The sequence below is a fragment of the Blennius ocellaris genome, assembly GCF_963422515.1.
Source record: "Blennius ocellaris genome assembly, chromosome: 6".
Classification (NCBI taxonomy): Eukaryota; Metazoa; Chordata; class Actinopteri; order Blenniiformes; family Blenniidae; genus Blennius; species Blennius ocellaris.
The window spans coordinates 18122515-18145996 of NC_137655.1; the positions used below are offsets into that span (position 1 = coordinate 18122515).

The 23482-nt window shown below is 44.3% G+C and overlaps 1 protein-coding gene across 2 annotated transcripts; it reads right to left on the bottom strand.

Moving 5' to 3' along the window:
- Positions 1-122: 122 nt before the first annotated feature.
- Positions 123-22252, bottom strand: tbl1x (transducin beta like 1 X-linked). 2 transcript variants are annotated; one of them, XR_013936645.1, is made up of 16 exons: positions 22101-22252; positions 8626-8735; positions 7892-8037; positions 7402-7621; positions 5814-5946; positions 5552-5693; positions 5365-5428; positions 5118-5215; positions 3948-4008; positions 3714-3835; positions 3558-3632; positions 3316-3443; positions 2552-2717; positions 2361-2462; positions 757-2228; positions 123-679 (listed from the first exon to the last, which is right to left on the bottom strand). XR_013936645.1 is itself a non-coding variant. In XM_080497554.1 (15 exons), exons 2-15 carry the CDS (start codon positions 8681-8683, stop codon positions 2202-2204), a joined length of 1542 nt encoding a protein of 513 aa, XP_080353680.1. In that variant the 5' UTR covers positions 8684-8735; positions 22101-22252; the 3' UTR covers positions 123-2201. The 2 variants fall into 2 exon arrangements, 1 of the variants encoding a protein (XP_080353680.1); XM_080497554.1 differs by having other exon boundaries at positions 123-2228.
- Positions 22253-23482: the final 1230 nt, after the last annotated feature.

The following is a 23482-nucleotide window of genomic DNA, read 5'->3' on the forward strand; positions in this document are numbered from 1 at the left end:
CCATTCGTTTTCACGGCCGCGGTGTGACTGAACGCTGAACATGGCAAACTAAAACACACGGCGACGACCGCTGCACGCCACATGAAATCTGGACACGAGCGTGTTTTCTGATATCAAAATAGAGTAATTTATTTTGAGACACTGAATGACTTCAACATTTCGTCTTGAAAACAGGTGAAAGCACCCTCCAACTGGGCGCAAAAGAGATAGATAGGTAGCTGTCACAGCACTTGTTCCATATTGAGCTCTGTAGCATGCCAAGAACGGCCACCAACCCACAGCCCAATTCTCAGTCTGACACAGACAATAATGGCTCTCAGCAAATTATTAAAAAAAACAAAACAGAAAAAGATCAGGAAACAATGCAACACCCAACAGCATCTAATTGTAACGTTTAAAAAAAAAAAAGAGGGAAAAAAAAGAGAGAAATAAACAATTGGACCTTCAACTTTCAGCTAAATCTGAACATTTGCTGAACTTCCGAACACAAAAAGTGCACTTTATGTTGCTGTGGTTGAACGTGAGAAGGGCCAGAGAACAGGAATTAAAGTGGTGGCGGGTTGGTTGGAAAGAAAGTCTCATCTCTTTTATCTCGTGACAGGCAAGCGTGCTGTTTCACTGTTGAAAGCCCAGCCCCGGCTGGCAACACGAAGCCCAATCAGAACTCTTCTGCCACCTTCTGGTCAAAACGAGATGGTCGTTGTCGAAAGAGCGATCGCAGGAAAAGTGCCAAGTAGTAACTGTGGTAACGCTAACCGAACTGGGCTGATCCGTCTCTTCCTGCGCCTCCGACGTCCTGCTCCGCGGACAGAGACGATCCGAGAGCGACAGGCCGAGCGGGAGAGGAGCGAGTTGCCGACACCCGGAGCTGTTGACGAGATAATTCCCTGAATGCAGCTGGTGCGCGCCTCTTCCATGACTTCCAGTGATCAATAGAGGAAAGCAAGGTCTGCTGAAGGTCTTGCTGCCATTTGTGACTCGTTTGAACAAACAAAAAACAAAAAAAAACAGGTTGATGCAACAGAAATGATCAAAGTTCAAAAGGACTATCAACAGAAGCTGATGAGACATGCACTTCACTTAAAAAGTGGTCTTGTCAAGAATTAACAGTAAAGATGCGACAGCTCTAGCCACTTCAGAGCCCCTACAGGATGGCAATAAAGTGTACTGTATATAAACATATATACACAGTATATAAGTCTGTGTATTAATCTAATTTACATATCTTTACATTCTTTAAATTTACATCCAGAAAGGGAGAAAATTCTCTTTGTAAACCGCACTTTTCACATCTTGTCCACAAAATGACTTTTTTTTTTCGTTTGTCTGTCTGTTTGTTTTTTTTGTTTGTTTTTTTTAATCTCGAGTGAATTGAGCAGGTCATTTTCGAGGGGTTAGGACTGTTTCTTGGCAGGTTTTCCTTTTTGCTGACCTGATGTTAAAATGAGCTAAGAACTACCTCGTAGCGGCACATTCAGTTTGACTCTCAAAAGTCCATCTGTGGAAAATAAGACCGAAAGGAAAAAAAAAGAAAAGGAAAAAAAAAAAAAAGAAAGAAAGCAAGAAGTACTCTTGACAAACTATTCTCCACTGAGAAGTGCAGCACCCTGTCACCAGCAGTGCTTCAGTACTGATGTTACTTTCATCGTGTTGTCAGACAGTTCACTTGGACATGAAGTAACATTTCCCCAGGAAATCTAAATCCACAACTCTTCTGTCACAATTCTTTTTCATTTTTTTTCCTCCCCCCCTCTCTTTTTTGTTTTGCCTCTCACACTCGACACGCCTGTATCTCATTAACACTCTAGTTCGCTCAACTGGTCTTTGTGTTTTCACCCCTTACAGCCCGACGTCAGCTCGAATAACAGCTGGACCAGCGCGCCCCCCCCGCGGGCATCGCTGCACTTCCTCATTTAGAAACCTTTTACAACTTGGATGCACCCGGGGGAGTTGTGTCCCGTCCCCGGGACTCGGTGGCCGCCCCTTCCGTCGGGTCTCATATTGGCGCGTCGTAAAAAAAAACCCACACGTGAACAAACTGTAAGGTGCACTGAATTCTGCCGGTGTTTCCAGCCGCTGCTTCCCGGGACGATTCTCTTCCAGTTCACCTCGACAGCCCTTCTTGAGCGATGAGTGTGTGCGCTGATGTCAGAAGAAGGCAATTTCTACACATTCCAGGATTCATCAAAGTCTCGAGTCGGCTATTTTCGGAGATCAAGAACACACACCTGGACAGGGAAGAATGAGAAGGGATTAATCATTTCTTTCAGGCGACGGGGGGGCTGCGACTTTACGCAGCGAGATGCTCAGGACACTTTGCACGCGGCGGCGCGAACGCCACACGGAGACATCTGGCTTACCGAGCCGTCTGACGCGCTGGCACCGACTTTGTCTCCGGTGCTGTTCCAGCACACCTCGAAAATACCCCCAGTGCCCCTGTAACTGTGCACCAGCGCTCCGGTCTGGAACAAAACAGACAAATTCATGTCAACGCCAACGAAGTCTCCACCCTCCTCCGCGAGTCGGGATGGCGCGAATGGCGGAGCCTCACCGTGGTGTTCCAGATGTGGACACACTTGTCGAAGGAGCCGCTTGCTAGATGTTTGCCGTCGGGGCTGAAGGCCACGCTGTACACGGGTTCCTGGTGTTTGGTCAGTGTGTGAATGCAGACTCCTCGCTCGACGTCCCACAGTCGCACCGTCGAGTCGAACGAAGCACTGGGAAAACGCCAGAGGTCCAGATTCAGCCACATTCCAGCACAAGCAACAATCACGCTGCATCATGACGCCCGGGTGTGAATTATCCTCATTGGATTCGTGCCTTCGCACTGATAAAACTCCAATAAAAAGCTCACACTTTCACACGGCGGGGAAAACGTGTCGATTAAAGAAGTGGAAATCGTGACTGTAACACCAAAAAAATTTCAATTAGCACTTCTTCCTCACCAAAATATAAATAGACGCAGAGCTAACTAATTATTGGCACTGCAAATGTCAGTTAAGTCTGTTTTAGCGTGAACTGTTCTTCCTCTGGGGGCTTTGTATGAGACAGAAAACAGAATTTCATTTTGAAAGGTAAATTCGGTCATACATGTGTGCTGGTTTGTCAGTGGAGCGCTAATCTGCATTGACATTGAATTCAAGGTCTGGACCACACAGCGCTGGGAGTGTTCCTGCATGATTTATTTTGAAAGTCAAACAATATCGCCTTCCTAAACCGGCGTGCAGTTTCAAGCGTACACAATCGGCCCTTCACACACCGACCTGGGATAATCTATGTGGGTGGCTGCTTTTCATGTGGAACTCGTGTCTTTACCTGGCGAGCATGATGTTGGAGTTGGGGTTATTTGTGCTGGGGCCTGTGGGGCTCCACTTGATAGTGTAGATTTCTTTGCTATGAGCCTGGAGGTCGTGGACGCAGGACTCCTGCTTCATACTCCAAATCTGTGTGGGGGAAGAAAAAAAAAAAGAAAAGAAAATTAAACCAAAGTATGAATGAACACGGTTCGGCCTTGGAGCCTGCCCCAGCGACGGCTCATAATGAGGGGCGCGTCTTACCTTCAAGGTCATGTCATCCGAGCAGGAGGCGAGCAGCATACCCGACGGATCCCACTTAATTGCATTAACTTCATTCTGTAAAACACAATAGTCATTAGCGTCACCGTCTAGGGAGGAGGCCCTTTGGAAAGGCAGCAACATGGCAGAGCCGCTCACTGTGTGGCCTTGGAAGGTCTTGAGGGGCCGGTCGCTGCCGAGGCGACAGACGTGGATACACATGTCTGTGCTGCAGGAGGCAAACGTGGTGTTGTTCTGCCAGTCCACATCCAGTGCTGGAGCTGTGGGGAGACATTGCAATGAACAGAGTCGCGCTCATTAAATCCACAAAGGAAAAAAGGAAGCCACGTTGAACCGTATCGATATATATGTGAGGCGGAATTGTTTTTATACCCGAGTGGAATGGGAACTGCTGCTTGGCTTCTCCTGTGTGCGCATCCCAAATGATTGTCGTCTGCGAAAACAAATTGCATTTGTCAGACACTGCAACGTTTAGAAACAAATTCTTAGGTTAGAAAATATGGAAACAGAAAGGATAAAAGCAAAGTGCAATATGTGGTGCATGTTAAACATACGTTTGCATCTCAAAACATTCAAACAAAGAAACTGCAATCGTTCATATTTATTACTCAAATATATCTGAAACATTCTTTATAATTTTAGCTTTAAAGTCACGATTATTGCTATCGAAATTGTTTTTTAAAAGAACTGTTTGGTTCATATGTTACAAGTGTGGAAATAAAACTATTATTCAATGATAATCACATTTGTGTCGGGTTCCCTGAAATTTCAAATCACAATCTGAGCCTTAATTTCTCTCAATCTGAGAAGTAAATATTTATTCACATCAATATATTATTTAATATTTGGGATGGTTGGTTCTAATTTACAGGCACACAACTTCTACGTCGCAAAGATGGGGCATGCTCTCAGCAGACATATTAAACAGCGTGAATATCACTTGTATAACGATGTGTATGTCGAGGGGTTTTGATGGAGTGAGTGAATATCTGCAGCCCAACCCACAAAGTAGTGAAGCAGAAAGCTAAAGAGATTTAACAGGAGACTGTTTGCCGCCACAAATGACTATATTCGTATTCCTTCACTTTCATTAACTGTAGGATCGCAAACCTCTTTGGTAAAGAAACAAACTCATAATGTAACTGAGGCCCAAGAGTTTCTGTACAGTTAAATTTCATATTCTTGCATTTCGGAAAATAAAAATCATTGTTCTCAGGACAAATAAGCCTTGTAAAATAAATAAATAAAATGAATATATATTTTCGGACATGATACGATATGTTGAACTCATAAGTTAAATATCAAAGGAAATGACAGAAAAGGCTTGTCTCCATGTTTTTCGTATTGGATTGACCGCTCTGAAGATCTACTGATAGCAGCGGAGTTTAGACTGCAGTGTGTTCATGCCACGGAAATGATATGTCACAGATTGAGCCTCTGGCTGGTGATCAAAGAGGAAAAAACCCCTAAGAACTAGAGAAAACATGAGGATTTTATTAGTAGGAGACACAGATCCATGCTTCGGGGATCTCTGTGAAGTACCTTATCTACGCCAGCGCTGAGAATACAGTTCCCCTTCTTGTTCCACTTGAGTGCAAATATGGGCCCTTTGTGCTGCCCCAAGGTGCTCGCCAGATTTCCTGATGGACAAGAGTCATATACTTTTTGAAACAAACAAACGAAGAAAAAAAAAACTGTCACAGAGGCTGTATTTTTTTTTCTTCACAATAACGGCGCCATAAACTCAATGACCAGGGAACCAACAGCGTGTGACAATTGTTGGACATACCGTCCTTTGTCCATATCCTGGCAAATCCATCGTATGAGCCTGTTGCCAGCAGAGTCCCGTCGCTCTGTTGGACGGAAAGATAGCGGCACCGTTACTTTACTGTCCGCAGCTGCTCGGCCTGCTCGCCGCGTGGGTTAAAAGGTAAGAAGAAGGTGGGGGGGGGGCGGACGGATGACGTGAAACCTACATTCCAGTCTAGTGAGGTGACGTCTTTGTTGCTGGGGACGTCCTGGCCACCTTCTCGGATGCAGTGGCGCAGCACCAGTTGGGTGGAGTTGGAGTTATTGTTCTCGTTGAGGTTCCAGATCCTGGCGGTGGAGTCCCCCGAGCTGAGCAGAATAGCAACGAGGCGGTGAGAGGGGTCAAAAGATTGGCTTGGGTTCTTCGTGCGGCGTGTGACTCATCGCGGAAGGAATTAAGATCGGTTTCGGCGCACTACAGAAACTCACCCCGAGGCCAGCAGATCGCTGACAGGGTTCCAGGCACAGATGAACACCTCGGACTCGTGGCCCCGCAGCACCGTGGCTTTGCTGGCTGGTATCTCAACATCTACGTCCATCTCCATGGCCTCACTGTGGTTATCTGGAAGAGGAGGAGGCACGCGACGCGTTTACACAGAACATACAACGCGCTGGACAGGTGTTACGCCGGTGTGGACGAGGGAAACAGATTTGATATGACTTTATTTTTCATCACTTGAATGCAAAATGCAACGTGAAGTTTGTGAAGCATCAGATACTATCAGAACGGCTGCAGATGGGTTTTAAAGAACTCGCACAGATGTTGGTTATAAAAACATCTTGGAGAGCTCAGCTGGGGATCTGTGGATGTACTGTTGCTCAGATCCTTCCATCTGGAGGTACAACCATCATTTCCAGGACCTTTGTCCTGCTTTACGCTGGAGGTCGATTTTTAATAAACACTGGCTGCATGTTGGGGGATCTTTTACTCCGCAGCGGAACAAATTGGAGCTTTGGAGAAAATGAGAAGTCTTCCCCCATTGGTATTATTTATGTGGAATGACTTGAATGAGCAAATGAAAACAAAGCATAAACATGAATAGATAAATGTGATAGATTGTCTTGTTTGGAGTCCGGACGAGGCCTTTCTGTTAGGAGATTGCTCGACCCCAGGATGCATGCGTACGCCAGGTTCCTCCCACAAGACCAAATACATGCAGATGAGGTGAATCGGTGAGCTTAATAATGTGTGTGTTACTGCGTCTCTCTGATCTGTCCAGGGTTACCCTGCTTGTCTTCATTGTTAGCAGTGATCGCCTTCTCAAACCTGAAGGCTTTGAAGCGGAATAGAAAATTGATTTGATTTGATTGTGGTTGGTCTTTTAATGTATTACTTGACCAAATGTGGGATTATATATTGATTGTGTTACAGCTTGAGAGAGCAGTTATTGTACACATCTGTTTTGTTTTATACATATTTTTTGTAATAATAATTCTGTAAGTGAATTCTGGATTGTAAATAAATGTGGAAAAAGAGATATATATTTAACATAGCAGTGAGAGAGGTGAAGCAATATGGATTTTGCAAAGGCTAAATGTTTCTTACATGATCATGAACGATTATTATATATCTCAGCCTTCAAAAAGCAGACGATCAAACAGAATTTATAAAAAAAAAAGTACTTAGAGTAACAGACCAAGCCTTGAGATGTGCAGCCTTTCGGGCCTGTAACACCCACACTCTAACCTTCATCAAATTCAGCTCTTTTGTCGTCCACAGCTTTGGATTCAATTCCTCTGGGACACGAACACCTACTCCTCTTGTCTGGAGCTCCACCTGATCTACACCTCTCCGGTTTCACTCCAAACAAGAACAACAACTACTGCTGTTATCTCATCCTGCTGAAAAGCCAATAAGGCCGTTTTTTGTTTCCCTGTGCGAGACGGCAACCTCTTTTTTTTGGGGGACTTGTTATCAAGGGCAGAAAAAGCTGGTGGGTGTGTCACGGCAGCGCTGCGCCATAAAACGCAGTTCAGAAGAGCGGCTTGTTGTCTGCCGTGAAACGTTTGTACTTACTCATGTTATGAGTCCCGTTCTCCTCCCCGTTGACGGTGGCCTCGCCGTTCTTTGGTGCATTGGGCTGGTTCCCGGAGGTGGACGGGCCTATTGTACAGGCAGCCTGTTGCTGGGCGAGCTTATCACGGAAAGCCTGCTGCCGCGTCTGCACCACGTCTGGCATCACCGCGTCGATGAGCGACAGCGACTCGATCGGCCGGCCGTCGAAGACGGTGCCGTCCTGTCGGGAGGAGAAGGCGGGATTTCAACATTAGGACCTCTTCAAATTACATCCCCAGACAGTGGTCAGTCGTAGAGGCGGGGAGTGGTCTCCCTAATTATCGTTCACAAACAGGCTTCGGTGTTTCCGCCGGCGTGAGGATGCCGACGACGTGAAAAGCATTTACAGTTGCTCAGATGTGGTGACTCAGAGATCAAAGTCTGTCTTTGTATCATTAGGCAGCGGAAGACGTGTGGGGGAGTCGGTAACGGCATGTCCCTGGCCCCTCACCTCATTAATGCTGATTTCTGCCTCCACATATTGAAGCCCTTTCTGCAGGATGGAGATGAGGGCTGCAGGGGGCACTAGCGTTCCATTGATGTTCGACTGGCTGATGTGGCTTTCGATGCCAAAGGTGAATGCTGAGTGGGAGAAACCTGAAAACAAGACATCATTCACATTCATTAGGTGTGCCGAGCAAAAGATGTGCACAAACACACAACTCAAAATATTCAAAGGAAAAGTCCCGTCCGATCCAAACAAAGCGGACTGTAATTGAACAGAACGACCAAATGGCATAACAAGTATGACATTTGAGAGCATAATAATTTATACCAATGTCAATGTTGACCCCCTAAGAGCTGCGAGGAACTTGAACTCTGCCAGATGGATTCAGACTTAGTCTCAATAAACAGTCATAAAACACAGCAGCTAAGATTTCAACCACCAACTCCAAATCCAAAGGATCCAGAAGAATGAACAATATGTCGGAGTAATAATCTTTGTGGCCACAAAGCGCTCACATTCCAGTGGAGAACGGTTGGGTTTATATTATTTGGTATTAAATGTGATTGGTTTATGCATGATAATTAAACAAAGACATCAAAAAAAATAAATCGTTGCAGTTTCAAGTGGAAAAAAAACAAAACAACTAACAAAACATTACGCAACGTACGAGGCCAAGCATTCATTTGAATTCACAATAAGGAGCAATGGGGTGTTTAGGAAACACTTGAGAGACAAACCTGATTCTTGGAGGTATCTGTACACCAAGAAGTTGACCTCGTCACTGGTAATACTCATCTTAGCCCAATGAAAAGGGAGGAGGAGGTCTGTGGGAAGGTTGAGCTCACTCCTGAAAAATAATCAAAAACAAGAGCACACATTAACATTCAGGCTTGCGGTCTCGGCACGCGTCTGTCTTCCCGAACCATATGGCATTCGACAAACACGGTCTCCTTCATATTCCGAGTAAAAATAGAAACTAATTCTGCACACAGTAGCAGTCTGACCCGATGTTTGCCTGGTGATGCGGTCATGTGAAGACGCACAAGCACGCAGGCAGGGCAGCCCTGGATTTCAGCCTCAGCTCGTTCTCCCTCACTGCTGCACGGTTCCCTACTTTTCGAATGTGAATGTCTGGGATACTTAACCTCAGAAGCATGTTTAATGGTGAATTTGAGTATTTACAGGCTCAGTTCTCAGTCCTAATGGGAGTGTCTATATTCATTTGGTTTCCACTGTGATCCGAATGGTGTTTTTGCTTTGGTGGCCCGGCCAGCTCGAGATGGAGGGAGCCCTGATGAAGCAGTAAGGATATTAAATGCTAGCTTGCTGCCCATGTAATAAATTACAAAAGGGAGCAGGAGGCTAATTAGTCACAACAGCCAACCCAATCTTCTCCTCTGAGGTATTTCTTTAAGAAACAGGTGTTTCAGCAGTGCTTTGTTAACATTTCACATAGAAATAAGAAGCCACTGAACACTGTAGAAATACTGCCAATTTGACCGTGTCCTAATGGCTCACACATATGTTTTGTCCGCCTTACGTAAACGGTGCTGGAAGAACACTGTATATACACCCACGAGCATAATGAAAATAAGCACAAACGCACAGCGCACAAAGGGAAGAAATGATATAGGCACACGGACAGAGGAGTGCAAAACTGAAATCGAGGAATGAGTCAAGACAGACGTATATTATCATTTCCTGCTCTCCCACTGAGAGGTGCGGGGATGGGAATTTTGCTGAGAACACAAAGAGAAATAAAGGGGTGGCGTCAGGTATGAAGCCTGTGTGTCGATCCAACTTTCATTCTAAACACTGTCCAGACCCACTCAAGAATCCCGTTGGTAACGTAGCAACAAGAGAGATCGAGCAAAATAGACAGAGGATGGTGTTGTCCCAATTACAAGTGGGCATAGAGCCAGAGGGGTTGAACATGTTACTCAACATGAATTATTCACAGTTTCACCTTGGTATATTCTTTCAGATGGAGTCTACCTCCATTGTATTGCCGCGTACATGTCGAGGACTGGATGTGCAACCATCTCTGCAACCGGGAAACGATGTTTCTTTACGTTTATGGACAAAATAACGTTACTGCTCAGGTAGAACGAGGGCGACGTCGCCATAAAACAACAGAACGGTCACTGAAATAACACTGACCATAAAGCATGGATTTGGTATTCCGCTTATCTGTTGCATAAGCGCCCAAATCTGCCTCTAAGATGAAAGCCCCTTCAAAGACAAAACAACAGTAAGCCGGTCTACTTTTGCCACTGTACCCTGATCTGACCACCGCCAACATGCTTCTCTTTAGCTCATTAGCCTACATGTGGGATTAGGGAGGTCTCGCCACATCAAAGCATGGCAGCCACTGTGCCCAGGGCTGCAACGAGCCACATACCAAACAACTGGAAACGTAATTAACAGACGGCCCGGAGGGGCTCGGGGCCCGTCAACACGGGGCAGCAACAGTAATCCCTCTATCAGATGGGCCCATGATGCCACCATCCATTACACAAGTCCCTGGGCATTCAGGTCTCCACTGACCAAACAATGGGCCTCACAGACAAACACACAATATGCTGACCTCGGCAATGGGTTTAAGGTTTATCTACTCAAGTGATCATCACAAAGTACAGCCTCCAAATGGAGAAAAAAAAATCACCTAAACTCATTATTTTTGGTCTAATTATCTACTTTTAACCAAATTCACTGCAATTGTTGCATCTCAATGACGACTTTAAATGTCACTACAGGGCCGTGATTCAGGTGGAAGCCAATAAAATCAACATGGCTATACCACGGGCGAGCTCCAAGGACAACACAGTAACTAATTCACATTGCTTGAGTTGCTATAGCAATATGAATCACGCCACGTTGTGAGGTCTTAAGTAGAAATCCACAACCTACACGCTCCAGCCACGTATGCCGCAATTTCAAAAGACCATTCATCTTCTCTGCATTCAGCCAAACAAGGCACCAGCTGGAAATGAGCTGAATACAAATAATAAGTGCCTTGGAGGAGTGAAAAGCCAATGTACATGCGCGCACATAATGATTTGAATCTCATTCATTGAACAGGGTCAACAAGGTGTTAACCGTTAACACACTGAAGCTGTACAGTACTGGGGAAAATGATCTAAAAATCTTTTGGATTATAATCAACAACATAGTGTCATTTAATAGTATTCCAATGAATTAGTTAGTTCGGCAATATTTCATGATTATAATATAAATTGGACTCCAGCATTAGTTTTGGGAACACTACGATGGATTAATGACAAGCATTCAATGTCATAGCGTCATCAAACAGTTGAATCTAGTCTGAATACGAGTAAAACCTCCCTTGTTAAAAGAAGTGGCCCATTCGGTGGAACTTTCTGAAAATGCTCAGGACCTGCCCCGAGTCGACGGTGGGAGAGCTGCGATTGTGTGCATGCGCATCACGGCCGTGGTAAATAGTTCTTCTGCTCATGCATGAGTTGATGGACAATAACAAACATGGCGTGGCGTGACTTCCAGTCTATATTGTAGTTTTATAATCTATATGGGTAGCTTTACACTTGAGATTCTGCACTAATAGCATTGCATCATCTGTCCATACAAATGTTGGATACTCTCCACTGTTAACATTTAAAGCGCATTGTTCTCTGCACGTATGTGTGTGTGGTTTCATTACAAGAAAAACCATTGGCGCCAACCCCTGGCCTGCCCTGCTTATTACGGGGCTATGATTTTCAGGGTTTCTGCTGTTTCCGTGTAAACGGACATCTTTTTTTCCCAAAACTTTACTGTGAAAACGTGAAACTTCTTTGGAGCAAAAATGCAAAAACGATGGGTTTTCACTTGAAACGGTGTGCAAACAGGGGCTGAACCTCGGTACTGATGCAGGGATTTGCAGGCTGCCGAGCTCCACAAAACAGTCTTTCTGGGATGTTCTGCACCACATGTTTAACAGTTCAATTTGTTTTCCATTCAGGTCTGCATGAAATTTGCACAGACTACAAATATATTTGTTTGCTGCTGAAGGATCACAGCAAATAAGCACATCTCTCCAACAGTCCTTTCACAGCTGTCAACTGGTGAATTAAACAACAGCACCGTCAATCACAATCAGCCATTTAATAGAATCAAAAAGAGAACTGCAGTTTTCAGTATGGCAAAACACCACCACGATGCACTTCTATTCCAAGAAACAAAACCTGATAAATATACCAAAGTATTACCAATTTTGTATTTCTCCATATTTTGTGAACTTACTGTTTTGGTAGCTTCCAACACTTCAAACGTATGGTCTCTTGGACTCATCACAAGTGAGTTGTAACATTCCACTCCATATTCAGTGTACTGTGCCTGCATGGCCAAATGACAAAAACGTTTCTCAAGCCAACCAGTTCACATTCATATCAGTAATAATGTTTCCCACGGGCGAACTGCAGAGAACAATGATAAAACCAGGAGCTAACAGACAAAACACACCTAACGGGTCATTGATGAGAACCCCTGCTGGGAACATCAGCGTCATTAGAATTAACTCCAGGATGTTTACTGCACTCTTGTGACAATTACTTAACTGCACCAGCAAGCTTGCATGGGCTCCATTCGAATCTGCACCTGAATACATAATGGCCCAAGGCCACAGTCTAACCCAAATAATAAAACATCTTCCAGCTGTCGTCGCAAACTTGTTTAGACTGTTTTTTGTCCTGCGTGCAAACTGCATCTGACAAACACAATTAAATTTGAATCTATACGGTCAATGTGAGCTCTGAAACAAGTCCAAACAAAAGTGCACACGTTTGAAAAAGACTTGTGTTGAACCACAAGAAGTCACGTGACCATGGTCAATGGTTTTCACCATTTCCTCACTTCTTTCATACCAATAACCTTCAATGAAGGGTGTGTCAAACCGCCTACACACAACATATTATTCAGTAGGTAGTCTCACAACCAAACTGAAGATTTATTTGCACACATGAAAATAAAGGAAGCACACAAGATAGTCCATGTTTCTAAATCGTGATCACAAATGTACATCTGATGAGTGAACAGGTCCAATGAATACCTTTGTGAAGTCTTTTGCAAATTTGCGAAAAACAATGATCTCCTCCCCCGCCATGACCCTCTCCGTGATGCAAGGTGTCACTCATTAACCACAACAATGGCGGACTCCATGCTCCAGGCCGTGCTGCAGAAGCTCCTGATAGCTGTACGTTTAATAAGGTGATATGTTGGATTTCTTGAGTACGAGGAGGAGCAGGAGCATTCTATTCTTCCCGCCGTTTGTGGTCTCGGTGTCTTCTGTGTTTGTGGCGTATTTGGTGAGTAACAGCGCCCACTAAAGGCCTGGCACACGTACGACAGTGTAGAGCTGTGTTCATCGTGACGTACGATGGAATTGATTTTGAGAACACTGGAGAGGAAGGAAAGATAATTTTGGCTCGTGTGGACAGAGACTTGGTCTCTAAACAGAAGAAAAATTGATTTGAACGGCAAAAACAACAATCCCCAAACAGCTAGCAGTACATGTTAAGAAAATTTACTTGTTTACTAATTTTGTGTGTTTTGACTGAATGTTTCCAGAGATGAAAGTAAAGCACTTTCAGGAACAGAGACTGTACAAAAAGAGTTATTTCTCTACCAAACACAGGTAAGGACACGTTCCAGAAAATATCATGTGGTCGGAAATCTCACAACCAATCCAGACGATTTTATAGTACATTTCACACCCAAATAAACAAACGTCGAGCAACAAGGAATAACAAATATCTTTCTAATAAGGCGACAGGGCGTGTATGTTGTTGAAACCAATTGTATACATGCTTGTTTGATTGTGAAATGTCTAGTTCAAGCTAGGACAATCTGTGGGAAGAGAACTAGTTCAGTTATCTGCTGGTTTGTGTTATGGGAGCTAAATATAAAAGAAAAACAAGACCCAACAACACAGCACTAATATACCATACACAAATACACCCCCAAAAAAAGCAAGAGACTGGAATAGAAAGATGAAAAAAAAATACACCGGCAAACTGAATGTGTTGGATTCATACGCGTCTGCTTAAAGCAACCGTGCCACTGTGAATTGATGCATAACAGACGACGGGGAACTGTTGTATGGAATGATTGTGGAAATAAAGGCAAAAACGCTCTGTGAACGTACACACTTCCGAGTACAGACAAAAAAAATAATAACACAGATCCAGTAATTTCCTTCACATGCAGGTTTTTTTAGAAGAACAGAAGCTGAACGCCTGCATACCACGAAGCCCATTTTCTCCTGAACGGTCACCTTCTGACAGATGTGCAAACAAGACCTGGAAACAGCAGCCATTTTCTCTTGAACTGCTCTGCTGAGTAAAACCCGCCTTTGAAGCTTCTGGTTGGGCTGCAGTCTTGGCGGGGGGAGGGGAGTGTGAGAGAAAAAGAGGGAGCCGGCGTGTGGGGGAAGGGAACCGGGAGTGGGGGGATGGTGGACGGGTAGCGGGGTGATAAATAATGATCCCCACACAGGTAATCACAACAACCATTTGTGTATTGTCCTTTGCCTCTCTTAGTGAGTCATTTAGCGACAGCCGATGTAGGTCAGCGAGCGGTGGGGGGGGGATGGTAGCCGCCAGTCTCCAGGGGAAACACCTCTCCCACGCCTCCTATGGGTGGTAACACTGTTAATGTTTACCAGCGGTGGTGGCTAGCCGCGTGCCAAGAAAGACAACAGTGTGCAGGTTTTTCATTCCAAACGGAAGACTCCACCCTCTGATTAATACGCCTTTTCTCGGATGGGAATAACTCACACGTGAAATTACCTGCAGAGGTAATCGGCTGGAATGAAAATCCGCAGACCGACGCCTCTCCGTGGCACATGGCGGGCCACCGCTGGAATCGGAAGGCCTGGCCTACTGTGTCTTTCATTAGTTTACAATGGAAAAGGTCGTCGGCGCAGAGGATTACCGAGCACATTTATTGTTAGCGCAGCCCCTGCGAACACACCTTGATCCCATGGTGGTTCCAGACTCCAATGGGCCCAGATCTGCGATACGCCAATAGATTGCGGCAAAACAGACAATAAGTGTGCGCGCTCTTTTCCCACCCGGATCCCAAACGAAGGGCGGTGACAGATGCCCGCGGTCGCAGAAGGATTCGCCACGATCGCGGTCCCATTGGGAGCGTCAGGAACTACAATCGTCCCTCATGCCGAACTCATTAACATCAAGCGAAAATGACAACTCCCACTTGCATATTGCCGCCACTTTGTATTTTTGGTATAAACAGCATTTGCAGCAGCGGTGTGAAATTCTTCAAAAAGAAGAGCACCGGGGCTTTTAAAAAAAAAAAATCAAACCTCTTTTCATGTGGACATTACGGGCATAAAGAGGAACAAAACAATGCTAAAACAAAGAAAAAAGGAAGACAGGCAGAGTCTGACTGTTGTAATTCTCCAACATGGAGAAAAAGGAACTGAAATGATTGATCCTCCTGTGTTTTTATATCCCGAATTATTTGATTCAAAGTCAAGACTGAAGTGACATGAAATTAAACATATGTAAATGAGAGTATCCATGCAAACATGCAGTAATTGTACAACTGGTGCCTTGAAAGAAGTGGGCGCATCGTCGTGCCCATTCATTGGTGTGTATGTGCAGAGCTCCCTGCCCACACAAATGTAGATTTTTGTCCTTTTTTTTTTTTTTTTCTGCCCCAGTCATATTTTTGGTGCCAACCTTAATCGCAGATGTCGCAGTTTATAATACACTGGTTAAGAGCTCGGGCTGGAATGGTTACATCGGTCATCCTGGCAGAGACAGACGCCTCATTTAGTCACGCAACTATGACAAATTATTACATTAAACCTTTACTATGCTGGTCTTCATTAACCTGATGGAAGTGGGAGATGAGTAAGATCCTTGAGAAGCGACACGTAAAGACCCAGGAAGTAGGTTATTGCGAGTCAAAAAAACGCTCCATTTCATTTGGGTTTCTCCAAATAACCTGGTTTCATATATGCATGCGAGCACACAGGGAACCAGCCGCTGTGGGGCATGCATGTGTATACGGCTGTGTGGGGGTGGGTGGCACATAAGTACTTTGTGTGGAGGAGACTGGAACACACAAGGTTTTTTTAGATGCAAAGGGCAGCATACACATATACAAGCCCATTTCTGCGTCTTTATGGCTCGCGTAAAGCACACAGCAGAAACCCACACTCTATATGTCAGATTTAGCATTTTTCTTGAACAATAAATAACAAGCCTCTATTCACTGGGAGAACTTGCACGCGTGTGCTGGAACACTACAGGATAATGCATTCCTCCATTTTGGTTCATCAGGGACAATGAATGCGCAGCAACACAATGAATTATATTCACTACCGTTTTCTAAAACGCAGCAGCTTCAAATCTAGGCCAGTGCATACTAACTTTATCTTGCTTGACATGACAAAGAGCCACAAGTCCCCATGTGCCGTTTTAGAATTTGAGAGTAAATGATCGGCGCTATCTGATCAAAAACGACTGTTGAATAATGAAGGGAGCGTTTGGCCTTCGTCTGGCTGTATTGACATATTGTAAAATGGCTATTGTCTCCCACACTGGCAGGAACTGAAAGTATTACATCTTGGTGGGACTGTACGCTCCGCTCCATTTTAGCACGCTTTTCACAAAATAACAGTTCCGCTACGTGAAAAAAAGGAAGTATCGTATCATTTTTTTCTTTTTAAATATTGAGCAACTGATTCATACGTTCAATAGTAGAACAAGGAATAAAGCGTTCTTGCCACGACAACAGTCAACAGAGAGACCTCAGCTTGGCAATTCCCCCCCCCCATCGAGACGAGGATTTCACAAATAAGCTGTAAACACAGAGACAAACCAGTGTGGGCAATACAAGTGTTGCTATGGAGACCAGAAGATCTCGCTTCTCTGTCAACAGCTGCTCATGCCACCCTAAATACACCCCCCCCACCACCCCCCCGCCCGCTCTCCTTGAGCTTTCCTTCCATCTGACATCAGGGTCAAACAAAAAAAAGGCAGACAAGTGTGCTGAAATACTGATCTCCATTCTGAGCCTTCCCTCCACTCTGTCTTTACACAATGCCACACTAATACGACACACCAAATATTTCCCTTCTTAGCAACCGTGCTTCCTTTACCTCCGTCACCATTTGACTGAATAAAAGTATAGGATTATGTCTAATTTCCTCTCCTAAGTGTGGATATTCATTTCAAAAGACCACTGATACCTGAATTTGTTTTGGGGGGGTTTTTTCCCCCTTAATAGCACCGCCTTTCTGAGACCTTTTGCTGCTATTGTTAAATTAAAAGCAGCAAAAATATAGGCCTCTTTACGGGCTAATATTTCACTTGGGAACCAAGAACGTTTTAATTAACACCAAGTAATTATATGCAACTGTGACTAAGTGTAGAACAGGTCTTTATGGTGCCAGGATTACACTCATGTACAACCCCATTGTTCACCACTGGCAGGGTAAGTCTGCGGTGTGACGCCGACTGGTTTCAAACTACAAGGAGGAGAAAATTACAAACTGTGCTGCAGCAAACCTGAAACTTTCACTGTCATTTCACAGAAGGTCGGTTTGTTTCCACAGCACTGTGCTCAAAGCCACCATTCACATTTTTCCCCCCGTCGATGGAACCTGCTCTAAGAGCTGAAACAATAACACGGTATACAGATAACCATTGAATGCAACAAGAACAGGCATAAAAAAGGAAGGGAAAAAACTAAAAAGAATTCAAGTTGAGACTGACAGAAAATGTCAGTTCGGTAATATGCAGTGAGGCTTGAAGGTGTGAGGAGACATTTGCCATCCTGAGGAGAAAATTACAGATAAAAAGCCAGTTCTGTTCTGACTCAGTGAATTTAAATGACCAGCCTAAGTACATCATAATTTGCTACAAAATCGTATTAATGCAACACTGCTATATTTGTCCTATTCATTCAGTTGAACATTTCTTGTTAAATAATGGTTCTTTTGAACGTTCGTTTTTAAATAACATTTCCGGAGGAGAAAGCCACTGTAAACAAACGCTGGCATCTCAAATTTAATGGCAAAGTTACACCTTAAGGCACATTAAACCATGTTATGTAACCAAGTTATAATAGCTGGCATATCCTGTAGAAACACTTCACATTGTAGTCACGCAGACAAAAGTTAATCTTGGATCAGGTAATGGTGACATAGCACATTATAGGTGGATGCAGCTCAAAATAATAAAGCTACATTACCATTCAGTCCACCACAATCAACATCACACAAGTGTGTGCACAGTTGGCAACGAGTTTTTTTTGGTGAGGATTAAGATGACAATCTGCAAAACGGCACCTGCCCTACTATAAACAAGACGGAGGAAACGTGTAAAAAAATCAGTTGATACGGACACATACAGGTAACATGGACTCATGCCCATGCATTGCACGTTACTGACCATATTGGCGTTATTTGGTTCCGAAATCCAAAATCTTAATCGACACGTGCAACGTTGTTGGTGAACGGTCGATATATAACGGTCGCTCGTTTTATGCAAAAACCCCAACTGCATTCAGCATTACCACCAAAAGATTGCCAATCGAATTACAGAAGCTCAAATTCTTCGATGAAAAACGTTTGAAATTCCCCTAAATCAAAAACGTAGATATGCGATATACTACGTCGGTAAAACGTACACGATCAAACCCTAGTTTATTTGTTTATTTTTCTGAGTTTTGAGATCTCCGTCACATGTGCACCATCTCGTGTGCACAACAAACCTCAGCAATACTACTCCTATCCACAGGTTATTTTTTTTTACAGTTCTGAACCAAAAGTGTGTGAAAGTCATACTTCTATATAGTGTTCTCAGCATGCAAGGTTATAGAGGCATGTTTTATGAGCCCATATTTATCTTCATTGCTCCACAAAACACCAGATAAGGTTACATGGCTGAATCAGGATGGGGCAAGAAGATTAGAACCGAGCAATAACACAATATAACCTTAAGTAAAGACGTTTCTCGCTCTGGCATGCAAGAGCTTGCACAACTTCCTGAACAGTCATCCCCCAGCTGTAACAATGTCTCGATACAACTCCGTTCACACACACGACTTACGATCGGCAGACACACCTAAAGACTGTCGACGAGGAAAATGTACGTTTTACTGCATTACTTGCTATTGAAAACGCTTTCAAAAAAATAAGATCAATCAGACACTACTGCGTGAAACCCCAGATAAGTCATTGCGCAACACATCTTCTGAGACGCGCGAATACGGTCCGCTTCTTAAATTCAAAATATACAAGGGCCCAGAATCCCGAGCGCCACGACCACTAGCTCAATGATAAACAGCGCCGCCTTTACTCCAAAATATACCCAAATAAATAGCTGCAGCCTTCAGCTCGCCAGTACTTGTATGGGTGTTATTTCAGAGTAACCACTAGTCTGCCAGTTGGCTGGCAGCCCATGAACACTCCATGTCTCTTTTGGAGGGAGAGAAAGGCTCACCTCCCCCCATGGCCTATCATAAATAAATACTGCTACAGAAATATTTGGACAGCCCGATACAGAGACCACGATGCAGCGACACAAAGCTGACAACGGGCTTTCTCAGGGACTTCCTTGCCCTACTTATTGAGCAGCGGAAACATTTCTGTTTTGAACACAATCAAACACAATGTGGTATGGATCTGCTTCCAGTCTCTTCTGTGCACCGGCTCTCCACAGTAGTTAAGTTTGAGTGGGTTATCAGAAATCAATTTAAAAAGGAAGGCGGAAGAGCGATCACGTAAATCAGATATGATTCTTCGCATATTGTAAGCCATCAGGTTGGGGTTTTGTTTTTTTTTCTTCTTCTAAAGCCGAGACCACACAAGCGGTGAAAAAGACAATACATTTCATCCAAGACTCTGTCACGGAGGAAGAGGCAGACAAACAATAACCTGTGAGCTAACAACATCATTCAGCCGTGCCCTCCGAGGATACAGTACAAAGGTGACTGTGTCCATCTACCAAAAAAAACCCCAGATCAATCAAAAGACAGCGAAAGCTTCGATATTCGTAATTCTGAGTGCACGCATTTAAATATCTTATCATTTCTGACACCATTCTATGTAAATATGGATCGTCTTGATGAGCTCGCAACAGGACATTAAGCTGAACATATTTAGAAATCAATAAACGTAAAAGGTTAGGATGTCATAAGTCAAACTGCTATTGTTCATTTAACTGGCAGCACTAAACCTGTTTTTCTAATGGCAGCAATTAAGAGTTCAGAGCAAGTCCCCATGCCAAGGGACAAAACTGTGAGAGGAGCCACCACACTTGACTTGTTCGTGGGATATGTGGAATATTAGTAAATGCAAGTGATCAATTGTGTTCCATTTCTTCCCATTGCATCATGAAATCTCTCAATACACGCTCGCATGTCATTTCACGTGCCATCTTCATTAACTATACATTAAGCGGTAGTTTTATTACCAAAACAGTGCCGATATGTCCGGGAGGAAACAACAATGAGCCACTATTTACAAACAAATGGTTTAACCTAATTCATAATGTGTACTTGGTTACAGCTGCGTGTTGACTTTCCAAAATGAAATATAAGAAAACCTAGGAGTATTGCAGCTACCTCTTCACTTCCAATGCCAACAAGACAACTGAAAGGTGCTTAAGGATTAGGTAACTAACTACACTATCAGATTTATTAGAACAGTTTACATACTTGTGATTGTCCTCGTTCATTTCGTCTTGATTTTTTTTTTTTTTTTTTGTAAATGACTGCCTTGTTGCATAACCACAGTGCTACGATACATCCTCGGGCGAAGGCAATAAACGATGATCTAGAATTATTACCACAGCCCATGCACGCCCAGCGTATAAACTCATTGGTGTTTTTTGTGGTAATGACACTAGTGAAGGTGAGCCTGGAATCTATAACTAACAACAGGAAACCTTAAAAAAGAAAAGAAAAGAGGACAGAACAGCCAAATAGTCTGTCTTTTCACCAGAGTGTCTCTTCAGTGCACCCCCCCCTGTAAAACAGACCTCTTCTGGAAGTCACTGACTCAACAATGACAGATACAGTGAGTGAACAACACACAATTACAAGCACTAGGTAATAGAAAGGCCAGGGCCCACCACTGTGGCATCAATCAATTGGGGCTACTGAAATAGAAGGAGGTTAGACAGCAATTGGAATAGAAGGGAGTATTTCAGCTCATCTGAATCCCCCTCATGCGTTGCTATAATAAGAGATAATAAACACTTTGATTCTCTGAGGCCAACCAGACGTCTTAATTGCGAGTCTGCATGCTGGATCCCATTATTGCGTTGAAGTACAGGGGAACAGCCAAGGACTGCTGGAAGGAAATAAGGCTACTGTACAAGTCGCACAAGCTTTCTGCACCCCCCCACCCCCAATGAGCTGATTTCATTGTGTGGATGCTTTTTTTTTTAATGAGCTTTACATTAAACATGTGTCTCTGATGCCTGCTTTAAATGCGTGAAGACAGCTAAAAGCTGAGACAAAGTCAGCAGTAAACACTGGAGTTCTACAGTAACATGAACTGTCCCTTGAAACTGGTGGCAGTGTCTCGTACAGTTGAATGTCTCTCCCCTCCCCCACACATGCGTCTCCTGGGTCTGCATGGCAATATAAATATGTATCATTCACTCAAACTCAGGCTTATTGTCTTGAATCCTCTCGTGTGCTTTAAGAAGAAGAAGCAGGGTATTTATCCCCCCACCACCACCCCCCCCCCCCCCCCCATTGAATAAGGCAAAAAACAAAAAACAATCACACATTTTAAAGTTGTTGCATTTGTTAAAGTAGCTCAGCTTCAGAAGGTTTCAATGTGAGCGTTAAAAAAAAAAAAAAAAAAACAACACACGATAGCAGGAGCGGTTGTTTATAAACATGGGGAGGAAATAAGCAACAAGCTGAAATCAAATAAAGGAGATTAAAGGACGCGGGGCAGGAGAATCAGCACACGTGTGGAGTCAATGGGTGACTAAGCTACGTCCCCGGCAACCTCCTAATCTAGCGTCGTAATCTACACAGTAATCACCCGTTTCTACTAAATCGTTATCCCCTCCGTCCACATGAACAAAACAAAACACACCCGGACCGGGCCGGTGCGGTCCGACCCGGTCGTTCCACCCCCCCCTCCACCTCCACCTCCACCACCACCGACCCTCCCCGGGCTTTTTTTTTTTTTTTTTTTTACCTTTTGTTGTCAGAGTGAACTCGTGGTGTCCGCCGCCGCCACCTCTTCCTCTTCCACAAGGAGAAACCTCCAACTTCAGCAGGCTCGCAGCGACTTTCCTCCCATTTTGATTACCGTCATATTTCAAGTTCCGACCGCGGCTCTGTGACTCACTGTCGGCTAAATCCCCCCGCCGTGCTCGGGTGTGGGGGGTGGGTGGGTGGGGGGGTGGGGGTAGTGGTGGTGGTGAGGTGGAGAGGGGGGAGGGAAGGGGGAGGGAGGGAGGGGGGAGAAAAAAAAACGAAAAAAGGAAAAGGGGGGAGAAAAAGTTGGAATAGGCCCGGGGTTTGTGGCGGTGGGGAGGCTGCAGGTTTTTACTCTGGAGGAGTTTTATCGTTCACTGAGAAGCTGCAACGTGAAGGAGACAGCGGCGAGGCGGAGAGAGAGAGAGAGGAAGAGAGAGGTAGAGAAAGGCAAGGAGGGCGAGAGAGAGAGAGAGAGAGAGGGAGGCGGGGGTGTGCAAGGCTAACTGACCTTAAACCTGAATACTGGAAACACCGCCTATCCTATAGATTAGCTAATAAACCCTCAAAACACATCGAGTACAACTAACCAGCTCAACTAACTAAACGGATAGCATCCACAACATATACCCATTATATTTTCACCCCACTTAAAAAAAAAAAAAAAATACACAAATATAAATGCTCAGTAAAGCCGGCTAGTAAATGAAAGAAAACCATAAATGGGTGGTAGAATGTGTAACCACGGGGATATTTGGGTGTGAAACACAGTGTGCTGAGACTACAGTTTAGCGTGTTGCCTCTCAGGCCGCTCCCCTCCCCCACAAGCCCGACTCTTTTTCGCCTGCCTGGTCACACAGCGGTTGATTAATTCTCCTTTCGCCTTGCTCAGTCATTCAGATTTGGAAAGTAAATAACAAGTTGACATCAGTGTGACACATTCCTTTGGTTACCGTACACACCGTAATAGCCGCGCGGGTGCATATGAACTGCTTGCAGCCACAAACTGCACCACACTGTGTTTAGGTTTTCAGGTGGGTTCTGGACTGCAGGGGTATCAAAAAAAAAAAACAAGCATATGTTTTGAAATATTCTTTAAAATAAGGTTTTGGCTGTTTTTAAGGATGAAGAGAATGTGCATTGTCAGGAGTCGTCATGTTTTTGTTCTTGTTCAAACATATATGTCGGAGTTGGACCTGAGTTGACCCTTGCCTGAAAATGTGAAGTTTGAAAGTTGATGACTTTTTTTTGTTTGGGCTCTTCGTTCAAACCAGAATCGCCCACGTGGGCGTGGATCCCAAAACAGGAGATTTTGATTGTGCTCCTGTGTTGTCGTCAACACAGGAGGCTGATATCATAAACCCACCACAAATTTAGATT

Bases quoted from the DNA above. Each gene is read 5' to 3' on its own strand.
- tbl1x (XM_080497554.1), bottom strand. From the start codon at position 8,683: ATGAGTATTACCAGTGACGAGGTCAACTTCTTGGTGTACAGATACCTC. The intron at 3,836-3,947 runs GTATAAAAACAA...GTCTCCCCACAG, and splicing joins GCAGTTCCCATTCCACTCGG to CTCCAGCACTGGATGTGGAC. The intron at 2,463-2,551 runs GTGAGGCTCCGC...GTTTTGTTCCAG, and splicing joins TCCACATCTGGAACACCACG to ACCGGAGCGCTGGTGCACAG.